The 20342-nt window shown below is 52.6% G+C and overlaps 1 protein-coding gene across 3 annotated transcripts in view; it reads right to left on the reverse strand.

Moving 5' to 3' along the window:
- The window catches only part of EPHB2 (EPH receptor B2), a gene marked incomplete at its 5' end in the record, with an annotated part of 106738 nt that overhangs the window by 56589 nt on the left and 29807 nt on the right, over nt 1-20342 (reverse strand). For 2 of the 3 annotated variants that reach the window (XM_080631102.1, XM_080631101.1), the window contains 2 exons: nt 13165-13849; nt 17748-17812. In XM_080631102.1, coding sequence (XP_080487228.1) covers nt 13165-13849; nt 17748-17812 — 750 coding nt within the window. Of the gene's footprint in view, nt 1-13164; nt 13850-17747; nt 17813-20342 lie in introns of those variants that run through there. The other variant, XM_080631103.1, reaches the window with a different exon arrangement.

Raw genomic sequence — 20342 nt, forward strand, 5'->3', positions numbered from 1 at the left:
GTCTTTGCCCTTACAACAGGTGTCCAACCCTGCCCATCTGCTACCAGCACTAAACCCACAGCACGGTGCCTGTGCGTGCATTTAAACCTGTTCTAGAAGGCTGCTTCAACTCATCTTCTGGCCTCCAAGAGCTGCCTGTGGAGCAAGAAACCACCCCAAAACAGATCAATGATGTCCACAGAGAGGTTGTGAAAGGGGAAAGAGCTTCTGGGCTTCCCATTTAAGGAGTATGTTTCCCTTCATGCTCAGCCCAGTGATTAGTGCTCGCCAGGGAATCGGAACTGCAAAATGAATTTGAGAAGACAGAGCAGTGTCAGGCTGTTAGAAGCTCAAAAAGAATCGTGGCTCCCCTGAGCCTGAAGACTGAGCACTTACCATTCACATTTAACAACCAACCGCTTCCAAGGCCGGCAGTGGGCTGCCTGCTGGGCTCTCCTGCCTGGCTCTTCCCCAAGGAGACCATTAGCACCTGAAAACCAAGAAGCCACGGCCTTGGCTTGGGGTTGGACGTGGTGCTGAAGAGCGAAGCAGGATGCTACAAGAGCCAAGGCTATGAGGCAGCTTCACGCTGCTGCGACGACGCTTGTATTTTTGGAAGCAGCATCCCAGAGGGTTGCAGTGGATGCTGCTTGTTCTCGTGCCAGCCCGGACTGATTTGGAAAGTTTGGTTAAGCTCCATTTGGCTGCCTTGGAGTTACTCGAGCACAGAAAAGGGGGGTTATTGGTTACAGGAGGTTTCAGGGGTTTTTTGTCTGAGCATAGTTCAGTTGGGAAAAGAGCAGATCTGGGCTGCCTGGTGCAGCTCTTGCAGTGAGGTGAAGCAGCCTCTTTTACCTGAGCATGCAAAATCAGGGCTAACCCAGCAGAGCGTTATTATTTAAAAGGACACATTCAGAGCTCCCAGCTCAGTCCTGTCTCTGCAGCTGGGGACAAGAGCCACCTTCTCTGCAGCCTCTATCCCCACTCATCCCCTCTGATCCTCTTCTCGCCTCCAGCAACAGCCACTCTCCCAAGAGCACTGATAAAACCACACAGGTTTCGCAGGAAAGCAGGAGCAAGCAGGGCTGCTCCAGGCTGCCCTGCACCTCAGAACAGCCCAGGACACCCCCTTCTCCCCATCAGCGCTCGCTGGCTGTAATGCTGATAATAAAGAAACCTCTGTGCGTCTCCAGGGAAGTGGGACTCGGAGAGGGGCACAAAGACTCCCGCAGCTGTGTGTTTGCAAACAACCCAGCTGAGCTGTGAAGAGGGGCTGAAAGCAGTAATTGTCTTTAATTAAAGGAGGTTGGAGGCATCTCAGGCTTTGACAAAAGACATTTCCAGTCTGCTAGCAGCTCCAGCACTCATCCCTGCTGCAGCCGCAACCCGGCCATGTGACAGCAGGGACATGGCCACAGCAGCCCAAGGGTGCAGATGTGGCAGTGCCGAGGCAATGCCATGTACCTGTGGGTACGAGACACATCCACACCTCCGCTGCCAGGAGCATCCAGCAAGCCAGCTCACAGCTGGACGGAATACTTGGGACCCCCACGAGCCTCACATTGTGCACCAGAACTGAGCCAGATGTGCCTGTGTTAGGACCCAGCAGCTGGCTGAAGGCATCCCACTCTCCTGCTTGACCCAGCTGTGCACGTGTCTGTCCAGGGGGTCACCTCCACCCTGCATGGTGTCTCAGCCTTGTATCGCTCTGCCCTTGCCACCTTCCTGCGCACAGAGGTGATGTGCACAAGCAGATGCTAGAACCAAACACCAAAAGCAATATTGCTGCAGTTCCTCCTGGCCTTATTACTCAATCCTGCCCATTACTGAGCTACCTGGGCTGGTGCGGAGCTCCGCTGCCATGCTGCACCCGTGCAGGCTCCTGTTGGGCTAAGAAGCCCTTACCACAGCTAGATCACACACTGTGGGACACCCATAGAGCCCTCTGCCAGCGCTGGCTCTTGCTCCCGGCCATGCTCTGAGCTTCAGGGAGACAACGAGAGTCCAGGGTACCCAAAACCCTTCCCTGTGAGGGTGCTGAGGCGCTGGCACAGGGTGCCCAGAGAAGCTGTGGCTGCCCCATCCCTGGCAGTGTTCAAGGCCAGGTTGGACACAGGGGCTTGGAGCAAGCTGCTCCAGTGGAAGGGGTCCCTGCCCGTGGCAGGGGTTGGGACTGGAGGAGCTTTAAGGACCCTTCAACCCAAACCAGGCTGGGATCCTGTGATCCTACGAAATGTCCTCTTTCCCTCCTCTCCTTCGTGCTTCACGGATGAAGCTCCCCAAGGATGGTATGCTACCCACCATTCGCTGCTTCCTTCCTCCTACCCACATTTGCTTTTGGCCTTCCAGCACACGGGCACGCAGGATATCATGGCTCTGGTTTCCATGGAAACCCCATCTTGTCCTCCCCATCCCCCAAAGCAGGCAACAGGGTTGAGCTGACGCAGCAGCGCTGTGTCCTGCTAGCCCACCCCTGGCTTGGCAACCTCCTCCTGGTTTCCACCAAAGCCCTTCTGACCCCTTCTCAAGGCAACACAAAGTCTGGAGCACTTCTGCTGCCAGATAAATGCGTGGCACCAACCTCTCTTCTTTGGGCAAAACTGCACTTGCGTCCAGCCCGAGCCTTCTGCTCAGCTTTGCACATTATGCTCTGACCGCTCTCTGAGGATCACCTGCTGTTCCCACACTCAGTTCCTACCTTGCAACTGGAAGCACCAGAAATCCAGCTCTCACGCATAGGCAAATCCCCGCCATGGGCCCTGCAGAGCTGCACAGAGCCAAACGCACCAAAACCCATTGAATCTGTGGAATGTGCACAGGCTGCATGCGAGCTGCATGTGCATGGGGCTCAATGTGTTCTAGAGGAACCACTGGGCATGCTGGGAAAGTCTCCATGCACATAGCTTCACCTGGGAACTCCTGGAAAGAGCCGTCATGCCCTAATTCAAGAGAAACAAAACCAAACTGGGACCACTTCCAGCTGAGCCAGACAGCAAAAAACTGTCCAGAAGCAAAAAGATCAGTTTTAATTATAGGTATGCTGAAGATACACACACTTACATTTGTCACTGTTTGCAAATGCACCGTACTCATGGCAGCAACACCAGTAAGCAGCGGGCGCAATGAAGTTCCTCATCTGGCTTCCTCATCCTCTTTAGAAAGCAGCACAACCAGTGCAGGCAGCACCCAAGGGCAATCCGGCGCTCCCATCCCCAGCGCTGCAGACCTTTGGCAGGCCCTAAGGCTAGGATTTGCACGGCTGCAGCTGGAAGACTGAGCTTGAGAAAGCCTGGTGATTATTTCACCTACCACAGCTACCTCATCTCTCATTCTTCAGTCGGTGCCACAGGTCCGCTCCTAAGGTGTAAACTGAGAGTAAAACACCACCATTACAGCTTGGATCAATGTCCGAGCTAATGTAGGTGACAGTAACAGCATAATCACTGTACTTGTGAAGGTGACTGGCAATAACAGTGAGGGCAGTGCTCACTGCACCACGCCGCAAGTAGCGATGCAATGACAAGTGAAGGCAATTGTTAATCCATCACTGGGGTGCACAGCAGGGAGAGGTGAACAAGAAACTTCTTGGGGTGTGAATCACTCCCTGTTTCTCCTAGTCCTTTTCTCCCCGTTTTTACTCTTCCCGTTTCATTAACGAGGGCTGTGCGTACACACCAAAAAACTCAAGAGTTCATTTTGCTCACTGTGCTGCAAGAAAAGGCTGGCAGCAGTAGGGCTTCCAGTGCAGTAAACCCTCCTCAGCTTCCTGCCTTCAGCTACAGGAATCCTCCGGCTGATGGCTGGCATGAGAGAGCCGATCGAGCATCCACTGCCTGGGCAGCCTGAGGAACCACCTTCTCCTCCCTTGTCACAGCTCCCTGCAAGCCAAAGATGGGGCTGAACAATCCTGAGCTATCCTGAGGTGGGGATGAATGGGGAGGTTATCTGCCAAAATAATGTTCTTTATTGTGGTGAAAGTAACACGGACGTCTGGCGGATTGTCACTGGCCCACAAGACTGGAAGGGTAAGGCAAAAGGGAGGGGAGAGAAAGGGACAGAAGAGGGATCATGAAAACCAGCTGGCTTCCACTGAAATGCCTCAAGAGAGAGAGATCAGCACCTTAGAAATCCCTACTTAAGGGTGTGATGCTCAGCAACATCCCGCATCCTGCCCATCCCTTGATGCTCCACTCATGTGGCACTTGAGGCCGCTGCACGGGGCACCAGCCCATAGCCCTTTGCTCTGCCTGCCCCAGGAGGATGCAGACTGCGGTTAGGAACTGCCCTCCTGAAGGGCAGGGAGAAAGGTGGAACAGCGTGATGGAAGCCACCCACTGATGTCAGAGAGCAGACGTCCCTGACACTGCACAGAGCCTTCCCGTGGCTCTGCAGAAAGCTCCTGGAGAGCTGATGCCATAAAAAGGCAGGGAGTGTGCATTTAATGGAGTGTGCTGTTTGCTGTTTGGCAAATACTATCTGTTACTACAGCCGCTCCAGAAGTCACTGCAATCCTTTGAAAAGCCATCCAGGCTGGGAGAAATGCCATTTGGAGCAAAGCATCCGCATTACTCTTACTTTATAAGACCCACTTCAGGCTGCACTTTAATTCTTACTCATCTTGAGGGTTTGAGCATTTTGATAGTTGGAAACGAAAAAAGCCCTTATCAGTGTCCATTTATTGTTCATTCTGCGGTTGTCTCCTGTCACAGCTGCAGGTGTAACAACTGTGGTTCTCCTGAGATCATGATGTTTTGAGGGGAAACTGCTAGCTTTGGATTGTGAGTTAAAAATTGTCTTCTTGAACATAGGCTTTCTGTGAGCTCTGAATGTGACAACAGCCTGAAAGGGCAAAAAGACACTGCAAGTAGGAGCTTGTCGTTGTTGAAAACTGTCAGCTCCCAAAGACTGAAGAACCAGAGATTCCCTCAGAATGCATTCTGAATTTGCCCCGTTAGCCATCATCCACCTAACCTGTGGACCCTCACTCATGGTCCAGGCATGCCCACATCCTCCCCGCAGCATCACTGTGGTACCCACAGCCCACAGAGGAGGGGTGAGCCAGTCCAAGTATAGGGATGTGCTTGAGCACAGAACCATTCACTCAAGAGCCCTGTTGGCCAACCGAAACCATGAGATAGGTTTTAAGAAAGGTCTCTCTCGTTTCTGACACAAGGAACAAAGCCAATATCCCCAGTTTGCCTCCAGGGATGCTGGGAAGATGCCAACACCTCGGCAGGTGCCATTTCAACCCACTGAAGCGAAGAAGAGCTCTCTGCCTTTGAAGACCTTGCTTCAGAGACCTAGAAAGGCTTCACAAGAATCGCCTACCCACAGAACACACCGTGTTCCACAGGTCCCCCTTTCAGGTGCCTTTCAAAGAGAAGGATCTGGGAGGAGCACGGCACCAAGTTGGTAGCTCCAGGTCTCAGCAGGACTTTTTCTGTCTCCCTTTAACAGGATGCTTTCCAAGATCTAGTGACCATCTTTAGCGTCTCTTCTCTTTATAGCACCTGGCAACATGTTTTGGTTTGGGGTTTTTTCCTTGGATTTTGGGGGTTTTTTGTTTGTTTGTTTGCTTTTTGTGGGTTTTTTGGTTGTTTTTTTTTTTAAAGTTTCTTTTCTTAGATTCAGCTTCTCCAAATGCCAAGAAATAAATGGGACAAGGGGATGCCTCAGGCTCATCAGACAGCACTCACTGCACTTCTGCCTGGTGCTGCTCTGCGTCCTTCATGCAACTCCTTCCTTATAGTGTTGAAGCTGTAACACTCGCCCGTGGAAGGACCGGGTATCACTAATTGGTGTCACCAAACTTAACGTCTCATTCAAAATGTGAACATATTGTGTATTGTGCTTGGCCAAACCCAATTTATCATTGTTTGCAGTTTGCTCTATGTTAACACAGCCATCAGGTGAGCTATGAACGCTTTGATCCCATTTCCTAACCGTTATGGGGACATTTACGTACACTTTCCAGTGATGTACTATGTTTCTAAGGCATATAGAGAAAAATAAAGAGCTTCCCTGGAGCTAATTAAGCTTTTCAAGGCCAGGTTGCACAGAGCCTTGGGTGCCATGGTTTAGTGTGGGGTGTCCCTGCCCATGGCAGGGGGGTTGGAACTGGATGATCTTAAGGTCCTTTCCAGCCCTGACTATTCTATGATTCTATGATTCCAATCATGGCTTCTAAACTAATTTTTCTGGAAGATTTTTACCTTGTATCACTAAAAGAACTGTGCTGTTAGAGAGCGATAATCTGACATCCAAACAACTTTACATCAGCACGGAGGACGGCTGAGGATGTTTCCCAGAATTAAACATGCAAAATAATCTCTTCTTCGCTTTGCCCGACCCAAACAAAAAAAAACCCACCTCAAAACCAATATTTTCCCCAATTTTCTCATGTTATATATGATGAAGAATATTCTCCTCTTGCCCCACAAAGATTCACCATTCTGATGAACTCAGGGAAAAAACTCTCCTTGCCCCCCAGATCTCCAAGCGCTTTGATTCAAAGTTAAAACTAATGGCAAAAACCACATTCCCTTCATTTTATGGCAATAATGAGTTAAAATCCTGGAAGCCTGGGCCTGGATCCCAGCTATTCATTCCAGTTCCTATTAATGTTTACCACTTTTACTCAGAAAAAGAGGGGGGTTGGCGCAGGGGGAAAGGGAGGCCTATGATGGAGAGAGTGGAAAAGCAGGAATAAATGCTGCTCTCCCACTGGCGTCAGCACAGGATGCTGCCAGAGCCGCTATTCCCCACTCACATGGGTGTAGCAAGATCAGGAATGTGGTGTTTGATCCAAAATGCTGTTTCTTCTGTAAAAATAAGTCCAGAGGAGATTTTTTTTTATCAGTACAGATGTCAGCTCCATGGAAGCAGCAGTGTTACCGGGGGGTCCCATCCTCGCACCCAGGATACAGTCAGTACTTACACGTGGAGGGTCAGAAAGGACATCGCTCTGGGGGAGACCCTCCAGGTCTGCTCTCACTCACCTCCTTCCTTCTTCCCGCTGATCCCAGCACCATGAAGTGCCTGGGGAGAAGGATGGAGGGACCAAGCAGGATGCGGAGCAGAGACCTTCCCCTAAACTCTACAGTGGGAGATCATGAGCAGGATGCCAAGGGACTGGGAAGCACCAGCTATGGCAGACAGTGGCAATGCAAAACTCCCCCATGTCCCCCTGAGAAATCCTGTGAATGGCCATCATTTCCACCAAGAAACTCTCAAGGGATTTTGCTGGACCTGAGATCTCCATCCCTTCATCCAACACCCAGACTCATGACCTGCCTATACCAACAAAGGAGAGTATGCTGTTCTCCTTCACGCTTCTAGTGGGCTGCTCTTGGGTTATCTCCTGCATCCTGCTGGGGTCTTTCCTATGCCTTCAAAACAGGGCTGGCAGTGCTCTGCTGTTCAAAAATCACACTCATGTCCTGTAAAACCTCATCTCATCACTTTCTCTATAGAGAAAACACTTCTGTGGAAGGTCTCAGCCCACCTCTTGTCTCGAAAAGCAAAACGAGAAAGCAGCTGTCATTGCCTTTGCCTGTTTTGGCCATGAAGATCTTGTCCCTCAGAAGCAGCATTTCCTATTCTGAGGTGAGTCACCCATCTCCCTCTGTCAGCAGCACATTTCTTGCCCCATTTGTGGACCACCTGTGACCCTCCTTGCAGGGTCAGCATCACTTCAGGGCTTCAAAGCGCCCAGAAATGAATGCCCCAGCTCCCTCGCCTGACACTCCCTCGATCCGCGAGGCTTCCCCTGCTCCTACTCCAACCTCCAGAAGCCCAAACACCAGCCAGCAATAAGCAGAGGACAAGCTGGCATCTCCTCCAACTCCACAGTGCACCAAGCAGGCTAGGAGTGGTTAATACTGAGCAGCTGCAATCCCCACCACAGCCCTAATTGGATTCACAACATGGAGAGGTCAGCAAGAAGCAGGAGGGAGAAGAATCAAAGCAATGGAAAGAAAGATGCTTTATTGTTGCTTCCCAGACGGAGAGGGAGAAGCCCAAAATGCAGTATCCACAATGACACAGAGCCACAGCCGGCTGGGAGCATTCAAATTGTCAACAACCCTATAGAAAAGGCAGACAAATTCCTGTTTTGTACTTGGGAAGAAGCCAGGTGATGTAATCATCTTATAGGATGATGGTGAAATACTTTCCATTCCAGCAGTAACTCAAGATGTTAAATAGCAGCTACTAAAGTTAAACATTGTCAAGTCAGTGTGTCAGGATAGCGTCTCCCCACGAGTTTTCAAAGAGATGGCTGATGAACCAGTGGACAGTTAATGTTCACTTTCCATCCACCGCCAAGTAGCAGGATGTTGCAGAGCTGTAGGAAAAAGCTCTTTGTTAAATGAGGCAGTCTTGGCTATTTTAGCAGTGCCATTGCAGCGTCAGTACCAGTCAGATAAGGATGTGCCAGCTACAGGATTTGGCCAGCAAAGGATGAAAGGAAGGTAGTAATAGTAGTGCCAACCTACGTACGTGTATGGAAAAGAGATTAAGGCAAATTAGGCTTGTATGGTTTTTTGATGCAATTACAAGACTGGCTGGGAGAGTTTAACAGTGTTAACGCAACACACCCAAACCTCTGCAGAGCATTTCCCTTGGTAACACATGATATTTTGACTCAGAAATTAGTAAGTCCACCGACACTGCGAGACATATTCAATGCATTAAAACTTGGCAAGCTGATGCTGCTATGGTCTGAGATCTAAACAGGGAATGTGCACAGAGCAGGTCTGTTTCTACTAGAGCCAACAAATATGGTTCATGCCTCTGGGCTATTTAACATTTTTATCAATGACCCAGGAGAAAGCCCAAAGCATTCCCAGTAAAGTTAGCTGATGACATGGAAGTTGTAGTGTAGTAAATACTTGAAGATGATAACACAGCGATCCGGATGCCTCAGTGAGCTGGGCACAAGCAACGAACGTGCATTTCAGCACAAAAGCATGTCAGATCACACCTCCAGGGACAGGGATGCAGGCTCTTCAAAAGCACCCAGAGAGATGCCATTGCTGAAATAGTTAAAGCAAAGAGGGGATGTAGGCAAAGGGAAGTCTCAGCATCCCCCTGGCACATAGGTTGTCACTACATACACGCATCCTGTGCATGGGATGGTGGATCAACCAATGGAAAAGCCAAAGCAGTGCCAAGGCAGTGTTTAACGGGCAGTTCTCCATCTCTGCAAACATTTACGACTGGCTGCATCTGCTCCAGCTCAACCAGGAATGCTTCCTGTAAGAACCTAATTATCCCTAAGGCCTTACAATTTATTGGCTGGGTCCAGCGTTAACACTAATGGGCCAGACCTGAAGCAGGCATGGAGCCATAAATAGCCTTTTATCTCCAAAACATCATGTACTCATGGCAGGTGACTTTGAGACAGCTAGGACATACCCTTCCCTGGCACATCAGAAACCTGCATGTCCCTCCAAGCCCTTAGCATATATTTGCCCCCTCCAAAACCCAAGCACAGCACAGTTGGGACACACTCTCACTGCTCTCCACACCTCTGGGACCTCTGCATAAGTGACATGAACATCACTGCTTCTGCACCCGAATTCCCAGCACACAAAGGGGTTGGTGGCAGATCTGCTGTGCTGGACCTCTAAATTACACACAAGCACACACATAGGGAAGCCCATCATGGAGCCTACCTGTAGGACACACATCTGCAAGGGCACAGACCTTATAACAGCTTTCCAATACCTAAAGGGGCTGCAGGAAACCTGGAGAGGGGCTTTGGACAAGGGCCTGTAGGGACAGGACAAGGGGAATGGCTTGAACCTGCCAGAGGGGAGACTGAGATGAGCTCTTAGGCAGAAGCTCTTCCCTGTGAGGGTGCTGAGGCGCTGGCCCAGGGTGCTCAGAGAAGCTGTGGCTGCCCCATCCCTGGCAGTGTTCAAGGCCAGGTTGGACACAGGGGCTTGGAGCAAGCTGCTCCAGTGGAAGGGGTCCCTGCCCGTGGCAGGGGTTGGAGCTGGATGACCCTTAAGGTCCCTTCCAACCCAAACCAGGCTCGGATTCTGTGATGATTCCATGTCCTCCAAAGATGGGTTGGAGCTGGAGATGGATGCAGGGCTCAATAGCCAGGACCAGCAGTCAGAGACTGCCATCCCTGAGCAAGCAGAGATCCTTGCAGGCAGTGTTCTCTACGGTGCAGCCCAAACAGTGAGAGAGCAGGCAGCACAATAGCTCTGCCTCTGCCGTTGCAGAGGGGAGCCAATGAATAAGGGAGGCAGAGAGAGAAATGCGCTTAATATGCTGCATGGGAGGGACAGGCGGGGGAGAGGGGGGAGGCAGCAGACAAAGAACAGGGAGATGGAGAAAAAAGACGCAGGCAGGGAGCAGGAGAAGGTGAAGTGGGGAGGACGCGGCTGGGCTGGGGGAGGCGGCGCAGGGAGCCCCTCGCCAATGCAGCGGGAAGGAGCCGGGAAGCGAAGAGGAAAGAGCAGGCAGGACCCTGCGGGATCGGGCAGCGAGGCCCAGCGAAATGGAAATCTCTTAACCACACAGAATTGTTAACTGCTCCCAAATCCTTTTGTGCTGGGGCTGCGAGCTTAGGGGAGCTTAAGCTGTTAGACGCATGAACTTCCTCCATCAATATCCCTTGCGCGCACTGCCGCGAGCAGGCCTGCGCTGCCTTTAGCCAGATGGAGAGCCCAGCGGAGAAAATGAGCAGCTCTTTCCAGCACCGTGCAGCTGCACCAAGGGGCTGTCCATTGCTTGGGATGCCCTTTTCCACCAGGACCCGTTGGCAGGGCAGGACCAGCGAGCCATGTCATCCCTCACGCTCCCCATCACGTCCTGTTTGGGCAACCGAGCCGTGTGAGAGCACTTCGCCCCGAAAGCCAGTTCAGATTTGCTTTTGTTTTGCTTCTGGAAAGGGGCCCAGATTCCCTCCCACCCCTTGAAACATGAGAAAACCTGCCAGCTACATGTACAAGTGAGTCCCCCAAACCAGGCGGCTCGCACCCTACCTCTGCAGGCACCAGGGGCAAGGACACAACAGGAGGTGGGCAGGGATGCATCCTGCAGGTCCTTTGTGGGTTGAGCTGGGGAGCAGAGCCCTTCCTCTGCCTGACCGAGCTGGGGTGATCAGCCCCTTTCCCAGTTCTCTATGGGGCTCACTGGAGGTGCTGGGAGAGGATAGGGGTCCTATGGCTGCCCTGCCAACTCCATGGCACTCTCCTCCCAGTCCTCATTCTTCTTCTGCGGGAAAGCAGAGGATGTGTCCCAGTCCGACACAATCCTGGGGTCCCATCCAACCCCGTGCAGGAGGGAAGAAGAAAGGGAAGAGAAAAAGGAAGGGGAAGAGGAAGGAGAAGGGGAAAGGGGAAAAGGGAAGGGGAAGGAGAGAGGCAGCCCCAGAGCCAGCTGCCCCACAGAAGACATCAGTGTGCCGGCCACCCCATGATTGATGCTGTTGGGGAGAGCGGGGCTGGTACACGCCAGCACTGGCTCGGAAACAGCTGCCAAGGTACTGGACCTCCCAAAATCCTGCTGCTGCCAGGCAAAGAGGAGACCCAGCCTCTCTCTCCACCGTGGCCCCTGGCTCCTGCCCACTCTGCCAGGCCAGAGCGTGCATAAGGAGACCTGGGAGTCACGGGGCACGAGGGGACCATCCCTTGGCTGTGCTGGCAGTGGGACCAGGGAGTCTCAGGAGACCGAAGCTGCATCAGAGCAAAGCGCAGGGCTGGGGGAAATAAATCAGGTGAGATGGAAAAGCTGACACGAATCATGTTGGCTTTCTGGTGTTGCTACGAGTGCTCACTTGTGTGTTGTAAAACACCCGTGTTCCCTTCAAGGCTGGGATTAGCCAGGCTCCCTTTCCACACTGCGTTGCAGCAGTGCTTCCTTGCTGTCCCCATTGCCACCCCATCCCTGCTACAGCTGGAGGACACGATCACCCTGAGCTTGGTGGGAAGAGATGTGCAGTGGCCCGGTGAGGAGCAGCTCAAATCACAAACATCAACTGACACCCACAGCACATCAGAAGCTGTAGTTTGATGCATAAACAGCCCAGCCACCAGCAGGAGACGTGGTGCCCTCTCCAAGGGGACAAACCCGACCTACAGTCCCAACTGAGAATGGCCAGAGACTGTTCCCCTCCCATCGGCACCTTCCCCATGCTTGCTTGGTGCAACCCAGCTACCCCTTTCCCACAGCACAAAGAGAAGAGATGCAGCTCCTTCCTCGTGCTCCACAGTGCCCACTGACGTATCTATAATTGATCTCAGAGAAACCCCAGCTCTGCTCAGAGTGTGATGATGCTATCAAAACTGTAATAGGATTTTGATATTCAGCCATTTGCTGCGGTTTGCTCTGTGCACGGGACAGCAGCAGGTGCCCATTAAACATGCAGCTCTTAGGTCCCCATCTCTCCCCGACAGCCCCAGCAGCTCCTTTCTAAACCTCCCCAAGCCCACACGTGACATGGGAGGAACAGAGAGATGAGAGCGGGCACGATGCTTTCAGCAAGGGTGGTGCAGAGCCTCTTGCTTACCCAGGACCCAGGACTGCTGAGCTGAGCAGGCACTCCCAGAGTCTGCCTTGAACATCTCTATAGATGGCAGGAGAACATCTACAGGGCAGGAGGCCTCTGGCTGCTGCAGGAGCTCACCTCTTCACCTGGGCACCACTGAGCCTGGCCCTGAACAGTCCATGATCACGTCCCACCCGGGGCCATTTGCACCTCACCATGCAAAAAATACTGGAGACAACTTGCTCCCTCCCAGGACATCACCTTTGGCTGCCTGCACTCCTGCTCCCCTCATCCCAGAAGCGTTTCAGGTCATACCAAGGCCCAGGGCACCAACTGAAGTGAAAACAGCCAAAGTCTTTTGAGAGGTGACTGCAGATTGGTGGCACACACCTCAGCAACACACACGTGCATCCCTCCAAGACCCGGAGAGCATCCTGAACCCACTGACTCTGAGGATGCAAAGGTTACCACAGAGCCTCTGCACCAGATGGATGGGCCCAGGGCACAAAGTGAGGAGCTGGAGGAGTCAGCATCCATACACGTGCTCCTCTCCCACCCCTGCCCAAGGAGGTTGCTCCCAGGCAGCTCATGCACATCCCTGCCGCAAATCCCGACTGCCCCATGGGCACAGCCACCGGCCCCAAGGCGCTGCGCAGTGCGAGACCGAAGCCAGCAGTTACCTCTGCAGACAGTCCCATTTTCCACCGACTCGTAGCCTGCCCGGCACATGCAGCGGCCGATGGGCACCAGCCACTCGCCATCGCCGTTGCAGTACAGCTTGATGGGCACATCCACCTCCTCCGCATTGGCGATGCACGTCCCCCGGGCTGCCACCAGCGAGGTGCTCTCCGCTCCTGAGAGGGTTTCCTGGAAGACGGCCCCATTCTGGATCACGCGAGGACACTTGCGGTAGAAGACACGGACAGCAATCAAGGACATGCAGCCCCCATAGTCCTGGAAGGCCAGGTAGAAACCGTTCTTGGAGACAGGCCCAAAACTGCGCACCTCAGTGTTAATCTTCATCACCCGTCCGCCTAGGTCCACCTGCGAGAAGCTCTCATCAGCAGCAATTGTGTCCACTTTCATCCAAGGATTCTCCATCCAGTTAGGAAAAGTCTTGGTGGCTGAGTCAAAGTCCGACTCGAAATAGTAGAGGTTAAAAGTCTCCTTACAGGAGCCTGGGACGTTAGGGATGCTGCTGCAGTCCCGGACGGAAAATTTCATCTCCACGTGGATGCGGTGCGCTCCTCGCCTCCGGATGTACTTGGTACGGAGCCAGTTGTTTTGGCTGGATTCAAAGACGTTGCACACCTGGTAGGTGCGAATTGTGTTCATGTTCTCGTCGTACCCGCTCACCTCTTCCCACTGCAGACCGGACACAGGAAGTCAAAGGCTTGCACCAAACTATTGTTCCCAATCCACCTCACCTCTCCCCAACCCCACCACGTGCTAAGAGGGCAGACTTTGCCAGTGCCAGCTGCCCCACGCTGTGCCCACCCCACCACCTCACCCAGCACTGCTCCGGCATCACCCTGCAAGCAGCCTGTACCTACACCTCCATCCTGCTCTGGCAGGGTTTCACGCTCACTGCATACATGGCAGGCTCCACTCTGTGGGAACAAGGTGGCCCAAGCCCTCTGCAGAGCTGGGGGCCATCTCACTGCCATGAGCATCATGCTCCATGCCTGGATTTATGCTAAAGCACCTTTGCTGGGGGTGGCAGAGCATGGCAGGGCCATGCACCGTCTCTGCAGGCAGTAATGTCTCTAGCAGGGGCTCCCGCCTGTGGGCTGCACTGCACAGCAGAGCATCGCAGCAAAGGAACACGATGCCTTTAGCAGATGTACTCCCACTGGTGCCACTGCAGTTACAGACGTGGCAGACACGACCCGGAGTGCGTAACGCAGCCGTAAAACCTCCTCTCAGCCCAAGGACTGGCTGCGCAATGGGCCTGTAGCCAGCGGCCTCTCCCTATGGGCAAGAGGGAAGGTTTATGGGAGCCCAGCTGACCCCACTGTGTACCCACAAAGGGAGATGCTGAGTTAGATCCTGCTGTAGCTCTTATCCTTGCCCCTTCAAAGGCCAACACGTTCTGGAGTCTCTCCTGCAGGTTTTCACAGGGCTCAACCCCAGCTGTCCTAAACTGCAGCTATGGGATGTCCTATGAGCAATGGCACGACAGTAACATCCTTCTCAGCAAGACACTTGGAGCTGACATTTCCCCATAGGAAGCTCAGCCCATCTCCCCGAGCCAACTAACAGGTAACTCTGGAAAGTCTCTGAAAAGTCTGGGGCTGCTGTGACACCTCCTGGCCCTGTCCTGCTCCTTGCCCTTTCCCCAAGCTGGTTTTTCACAAATCCTTCCGCTCTTGTTGTCTCCATCCTTTTTAGGATGGGGAGACTTCAGGATGGGTGATTGACCAGATAAGGGCAGAGCTGCAGCCAGTAACCGGCCACCACTCCTCTGTGGTGAGCACAGATTGAAAACAAAGCACCTCTGACCTGGCTCACCAGAGCATCCCCCCAGCCCAGACCTTGCAGGAGTGCAGAGCATCTCTCTGTGCTGCCCTCTCCTCACCAGCAGCACCCTCCTGATGCTGGTGGCAGGGACCGGGATGTAGCTAGCGTGTGACAGTCCCAGCCAGCTGGAACGGCTTCCAATTAGTTTGTTCATCAACCTGCTCAAGTGGAAGCCGAGCTGTTTCCCACGGACATCAGACCCTGAGCACAGCCCTGCCCTGGATGCAGGATCATGACATCCAGGGCAAGGTAGCCCCAAAGCCCAGATCCAGCACCAATGCCAGGACAGAGATGGGCACAGAAAACATCAGGAGCGGAGCACCCCCAGCCCTCAGCCTGCAAACAGCCTCACAAGGGCACCCAGGACTGTAGAGGGAGGCTCAGGGGATGGGAGACAGATTGCTCCTCGCACATCAAGGCTAACAGCCCAACAGAAGGCTGTCAGGGAAGATCCCCAAACAGCTCCAACCACTTCTGATTGGCAGTGACTGGAAATCTGCTGCCATCGCTGGGGGAGGAGGAGAACATCTTCACAAAACACAGGGGGAACATTTGCTTTCTCTTCCAGAAATAAATTTGGTGTGGTAGTGGAAAATTGCAGGATCTCCACCTTTTTGAGGGCACTGGCTGGGAGCAGGTGAAGGAATCAAAGGCAAGACATAGGGAAGCAATTCCTTCCTCTGCCCTGCCTCTGATATGGCTCTCCATCACCTGGACCACTCCTGACACCCACTCTGAAACAGCATGTCAGCCACCAAGACCTGGAGATGCCCAGTACTGCCCCATCCACACCTGCAGGGCCCCCAGGGAGGGCTCAGGACGTGCGTCTGAAGAGCTCAGCCCTGGTCAGGCAGGAGCAGCACATGGTGGAAGGAGAGTCTCTACAGCCAGGGGATGAACAGCAGATGGTGGAGGTAGGCATAGGAACACCTACAAGCAACAGGGGAGCTTCACAGTCAGGGAAAAAACAACTGTTTGGGCTTTTGGACCTTTAATAATCAGCAATGAGGCAGTAAATGGGTAGCAGATTTTGTCTCCCAGGTGATGCTGGCTGCACCTGCCTTGCCAGTCACTCATGGGCAGGATAACCTTTGTCCTGTCAATGGTCATGAAGCCACCCTGGGAGAAGCTGCGAAGGCACTGCAGCATCAGCACCCACACCATGCACAGCACAGGGCACACTACATCCCCCCTGCAATGGGAGGCCATCCCACCAGCAAGGCTGTGCTGGACTTTCTAGATGGGCATCCACATCCTGATGGGGACAGGGACGTGGGAGCACCCTGGAGGCGAGGACCAAGACAGCCTGCATCTTCCTACATCCCTGCAGCAGCGAGCTGGGGGCTTCCAAGCTGGGAGAGAAAGTCACCCCCATACAGCAGCCCCTGCGCTTCCTTGATGCTTAATTAGAAGCCTCTCCCTTTCTCCTCGCTCTCTAATTAACATGCTGGGAGCTCAAAAGAAGAAGGCAGCACAATAATACGGGGAGACGGCTTCCAGCAGGCCCCGGCCTCATTACCGCAGGGCCGGGGAGCGGGAGCAAGGCGTGCTTTACATATGGAAACACCGCAAACAAGAAAGGCTGGGCAAGGAGAGAAAAAGACTTGACCTCTGCTCCTGCCTATTGTGCGCCCATCATCCCCCTTTGGCGGCCGGGCCAGCGCTGGTGAGTCGCCAGGCTCGCAGGCAGGCGTGGGGCTTTCTCATGGTGATGGGGACCGGTGCCGGCAGCGCCTGCGCTCCAGCACGGCAGGGCTGCTTGGGAGCTGCGTTTAATCTCCCCAACAGAGGCTTTTCTTGGCTGTTTCTTTTCTTCTGCCAAGTCAGCTTGGGGAGGGGGCTTGCTGTCATCCTCAGGGTGAGGCCACAAAACGTCTTCATCCAGCCCCTGCGGAGGGCTACCATCAGCTACCATCTCTGCACAAGGGGATGGGGAGCATCTTCAGCCTTTGGCCGAGCTGGATTGGGCCACTCACGCCTGGGGGTGTCGAGCACTGAGGCTCCACGCTGCTGCTGGCCACCGCAGCCAGAGCTGGGCAGGATGCTCTGAAGCACCTTGATGCTCCACACAAAGGTCATGGAGGTGGCTGGGACTCCTTCAGCTTTGTGTCGTCAGCAGAAAGGTGCAGAGATGCCCTGCCTTGTTCCAGCTCTTCTTTAAAGAAGCTTCCTCTGGGTGTTCTTGGGATATGACTTGGGGAACTCTTGGCACCAGGCAAAGCAGAGAGACAGTCGCTGCTGAGCCAGCTGATGTCCCTCCACAAGATGCCAGGAATGCTGGACAGCCATTTCAGGACTTATTAAATGGCTGCTGGGGGTGCAACCTTGCAGGTCAATGCCCTCAATCCTTTTCTTTTCAAGTGATGGGCAATGGGATAACAAGTGAGATACTGGGGACAAATGACAGTGGCTGCATTTCTCCTCCTTCCTGATTTTTAAGTGGCTGCAGACCAGTTTTATAGAGAGTATGATTTCTTCAACACCACATTGCCCTGATGCTATAGGGTGAGAATTATACCTCTCCAGCACTGGGGCATCTTTTGGAAGCATCACCTTCTAGAGGGCTACTGGAAACCCCAACTGTCACCCACCCCTCTTGTGCTTTTCCCACTTGACCTTTTCACACGGTCAAGGCACTTGGCTTCAGCGACTGACTTCTGTTGAGCCAACCCACCTACATTCATGTGCAGCAGGAGACCCCAGACCAGGCTCGAGGCCCCCATGATGCAACCGGATAACTCACCCCTGATGGAGGATGCACCGTCCAGCCCAGCTCTGCCGTTGCTGTTGTGGAGTCCATCAGCGTCTCTACAGGAAGAAGGTGAAACAAGGAGTCAGTGACTGGCTGGTGAAGGCCTGCGGCAGGAGAAGGGGAAAAAGTGAAGAGGAGCCAGCCCAGGGCCGCAGCCATGGAGCCCAGCCTGTGCTGTACTTTCTGGCCAGCCCTTGGCTGTGGAGGAGCCAAGAATTGATCTCTCCACCCATCTGCTTCCCCATCCATTGCCCATTTCCCCCTGGCCCCCTTGTCTCCTGCAGTGCATGAGAGCCTTTGCCCTTCCACCCTCCAGCCCAGGTAGGCTTTGCTCCTCAAATTCCAGAGGCAGGGTAGTACAGCCCCAGAGCAGCTCTGCTGCTGCAGACAAGAAGCCCAGCCTGAGCCAGTTCCTTCCATCCCCTCTGCAGTTTCTCTTGCAAAAGTGGGATGTTTTTTTCTGCATGGCAGGCAGAATCCTCGGTGATGCTGAAGCACATGGGAAGGAACAGCACTTTAAGGACTTAAAAGTACTAAAAAATTAAACCAACATTAAACCCATGTTCCCAGGTGATTTGGGTTGAAATAGGTCAAGCGATGCTGCCGCCAGTACCACAGAGGAGAAGTCTCCCTGAGCCACACGGGTAGCAAAGACTCCCTGTCCTTTCCACAGCTGGTCACACTTCCAGTACTGAAGTCCATCTCATCCCAAATAGCTACAGGTCGGCCTAACAACACTGATGGCACAAGAAAGGATGCTCAGGTTATGGCACCCCAATACTTGGGCTAACCTGTGCAGGTTTTTCCCATCCAGCACAGGAATGGGTCAGATGGCTCCATCAGAAATACATTGGACAGCCAATTCCATGAGTGGTTTCCACAACCTGGGTGACTGCACATCCTCCAGGCCTGCTGTTGCATGCTCATTGCAACACGGGGATTTTTCTGCACTGTGCCCGATCATGACAATTTAAGAAAATAGGACAATATTCCAGTGTTTAGGAAATGGAGTTTAGAAATCACACCCAAAGGTTTCATCACACCAAAGCTGGGCATGGGAAAAGTGTGATGCTCGTGGGACATATCGTGCAGGCCAGAATACAACCAGTGATTCTGTAGCTGAGACTAAGGTGATGCCCACGGAAGAAATTCTACTCCTCTACTCTATAGGGAGAATGTGAACGTGCCTCTGATTTCAGAACATGCACTCAGGATGCCAGCTACACTTACAGGGATGCTGGGAAGCATCCATCACACACACAGGTAAGACAAATACCAAATTCAGCTTGCAGCTTCACTCTCCCTGCCCTCCCAGTCAATGCAGGACAGGCAGGGAAAAAACTCCAGCATTAGGGATCTCAAGCAAAAGTATCTTATGCACAAGATGTGCACACCTCCCCATCAGCTCACAGAGAGGGATCAACACCATCCCATAACCCATCAAACGGTGCTCCTTCCCATGGCCACACTGGCTATAGTATCCCATGGCCATAACAGTGTCCTGTTGCTGCTCCTCACCATCAAAACCCAAGCGTACTGGCACAAACCCCCCAAAAGCAGCTCCACCTCCTCCACTTTCACTGCGTTGAGCAACAACAAAGGAAGAAAAGCTCAGCCTTGAGCAGACCCATCCTTTAGGGGACAAGCCTGGATGCAGAACCGAGCTCTCAGCCTGCCCAATGGTGCACGTGAACCCCCCTTTTCCCATCAGCCAGCCAAAGAGTGCCTCAGCACAGATATACTCCTTGCACCTACTTCTGGCAGTAAATCACTTTCAGGCTGTGGGTTGTTCGTTACTCCTGGTTAGAGCCAGAGGTTTCCAGTTCACAGGAAACCAGGATTTCAAAATCTGGTTTGATTCCAAGAGTAAAAAGCAAAAATAGTGCTCTCCAAACTTTCCCACTAGGAAGAGTTCTGGAAAACAGCTAGTCCAGAAATGTTGTCGCTCAGATTTATGAAACTTCTTTCTCGACTGAATATTGGTTTACATAGGTTGATAATAGTGTTTATTTTATCAGGGGATCTGGCTTTTTCATTAAAACACCAGTGGCACTTTGATCTGAAAGGAAAACAGCATTTTTCACCCAGTGCTAGCTAGAAGCTGCACTGATTTACAAAATAAGCCCTTAAATTTGTTACTTTAACTATCAGTGACAGTGGTGCGTAGTAAATACATTAACAGCAGTGACTACCCTGTAAAACAAGATATACTCTAAACCAATATAAGTAATTCCCCAAATAAAAAACATCTTTTGAAGCATTTTGCATTTTTAGAAGCCTGTTATTTAATGAAAACACAATTGTTCCTGGTGCATTACTGCAGAGCACGCTGACCACAGCCATTGCCTCCTAAGCTCAGCTGAAAACCTGCATATCTCCTCGGAGCTCTGCATCTACCCCAGCTGGCCCAAGGCCATCTTGTGTTGACCCAAGCCAAGGAGGAGTAGAAATGTGCAGGTTTTTCCAATGGCCAATTATTTCCTCATTAAAAAGAGAAGATCTTCCATTAATTGTACTCTGAATTTACACTGTTCGCCTGCCAGCTATTAGATTTCCTTTCACTTGCATAAAGACTCTCCTACCCAA

Source organism: Psittacula echo (genome assembly GCF_963264785.1).
Source record: "Psittacula echo genome assembly, chromosome: 17".
Classification (NCBI taxonomy): Eukaryota; Metazoa; Chordata; class Aves; order Psittaciformes; family Psittacidae; genus Psittacula; species Psittacula echo.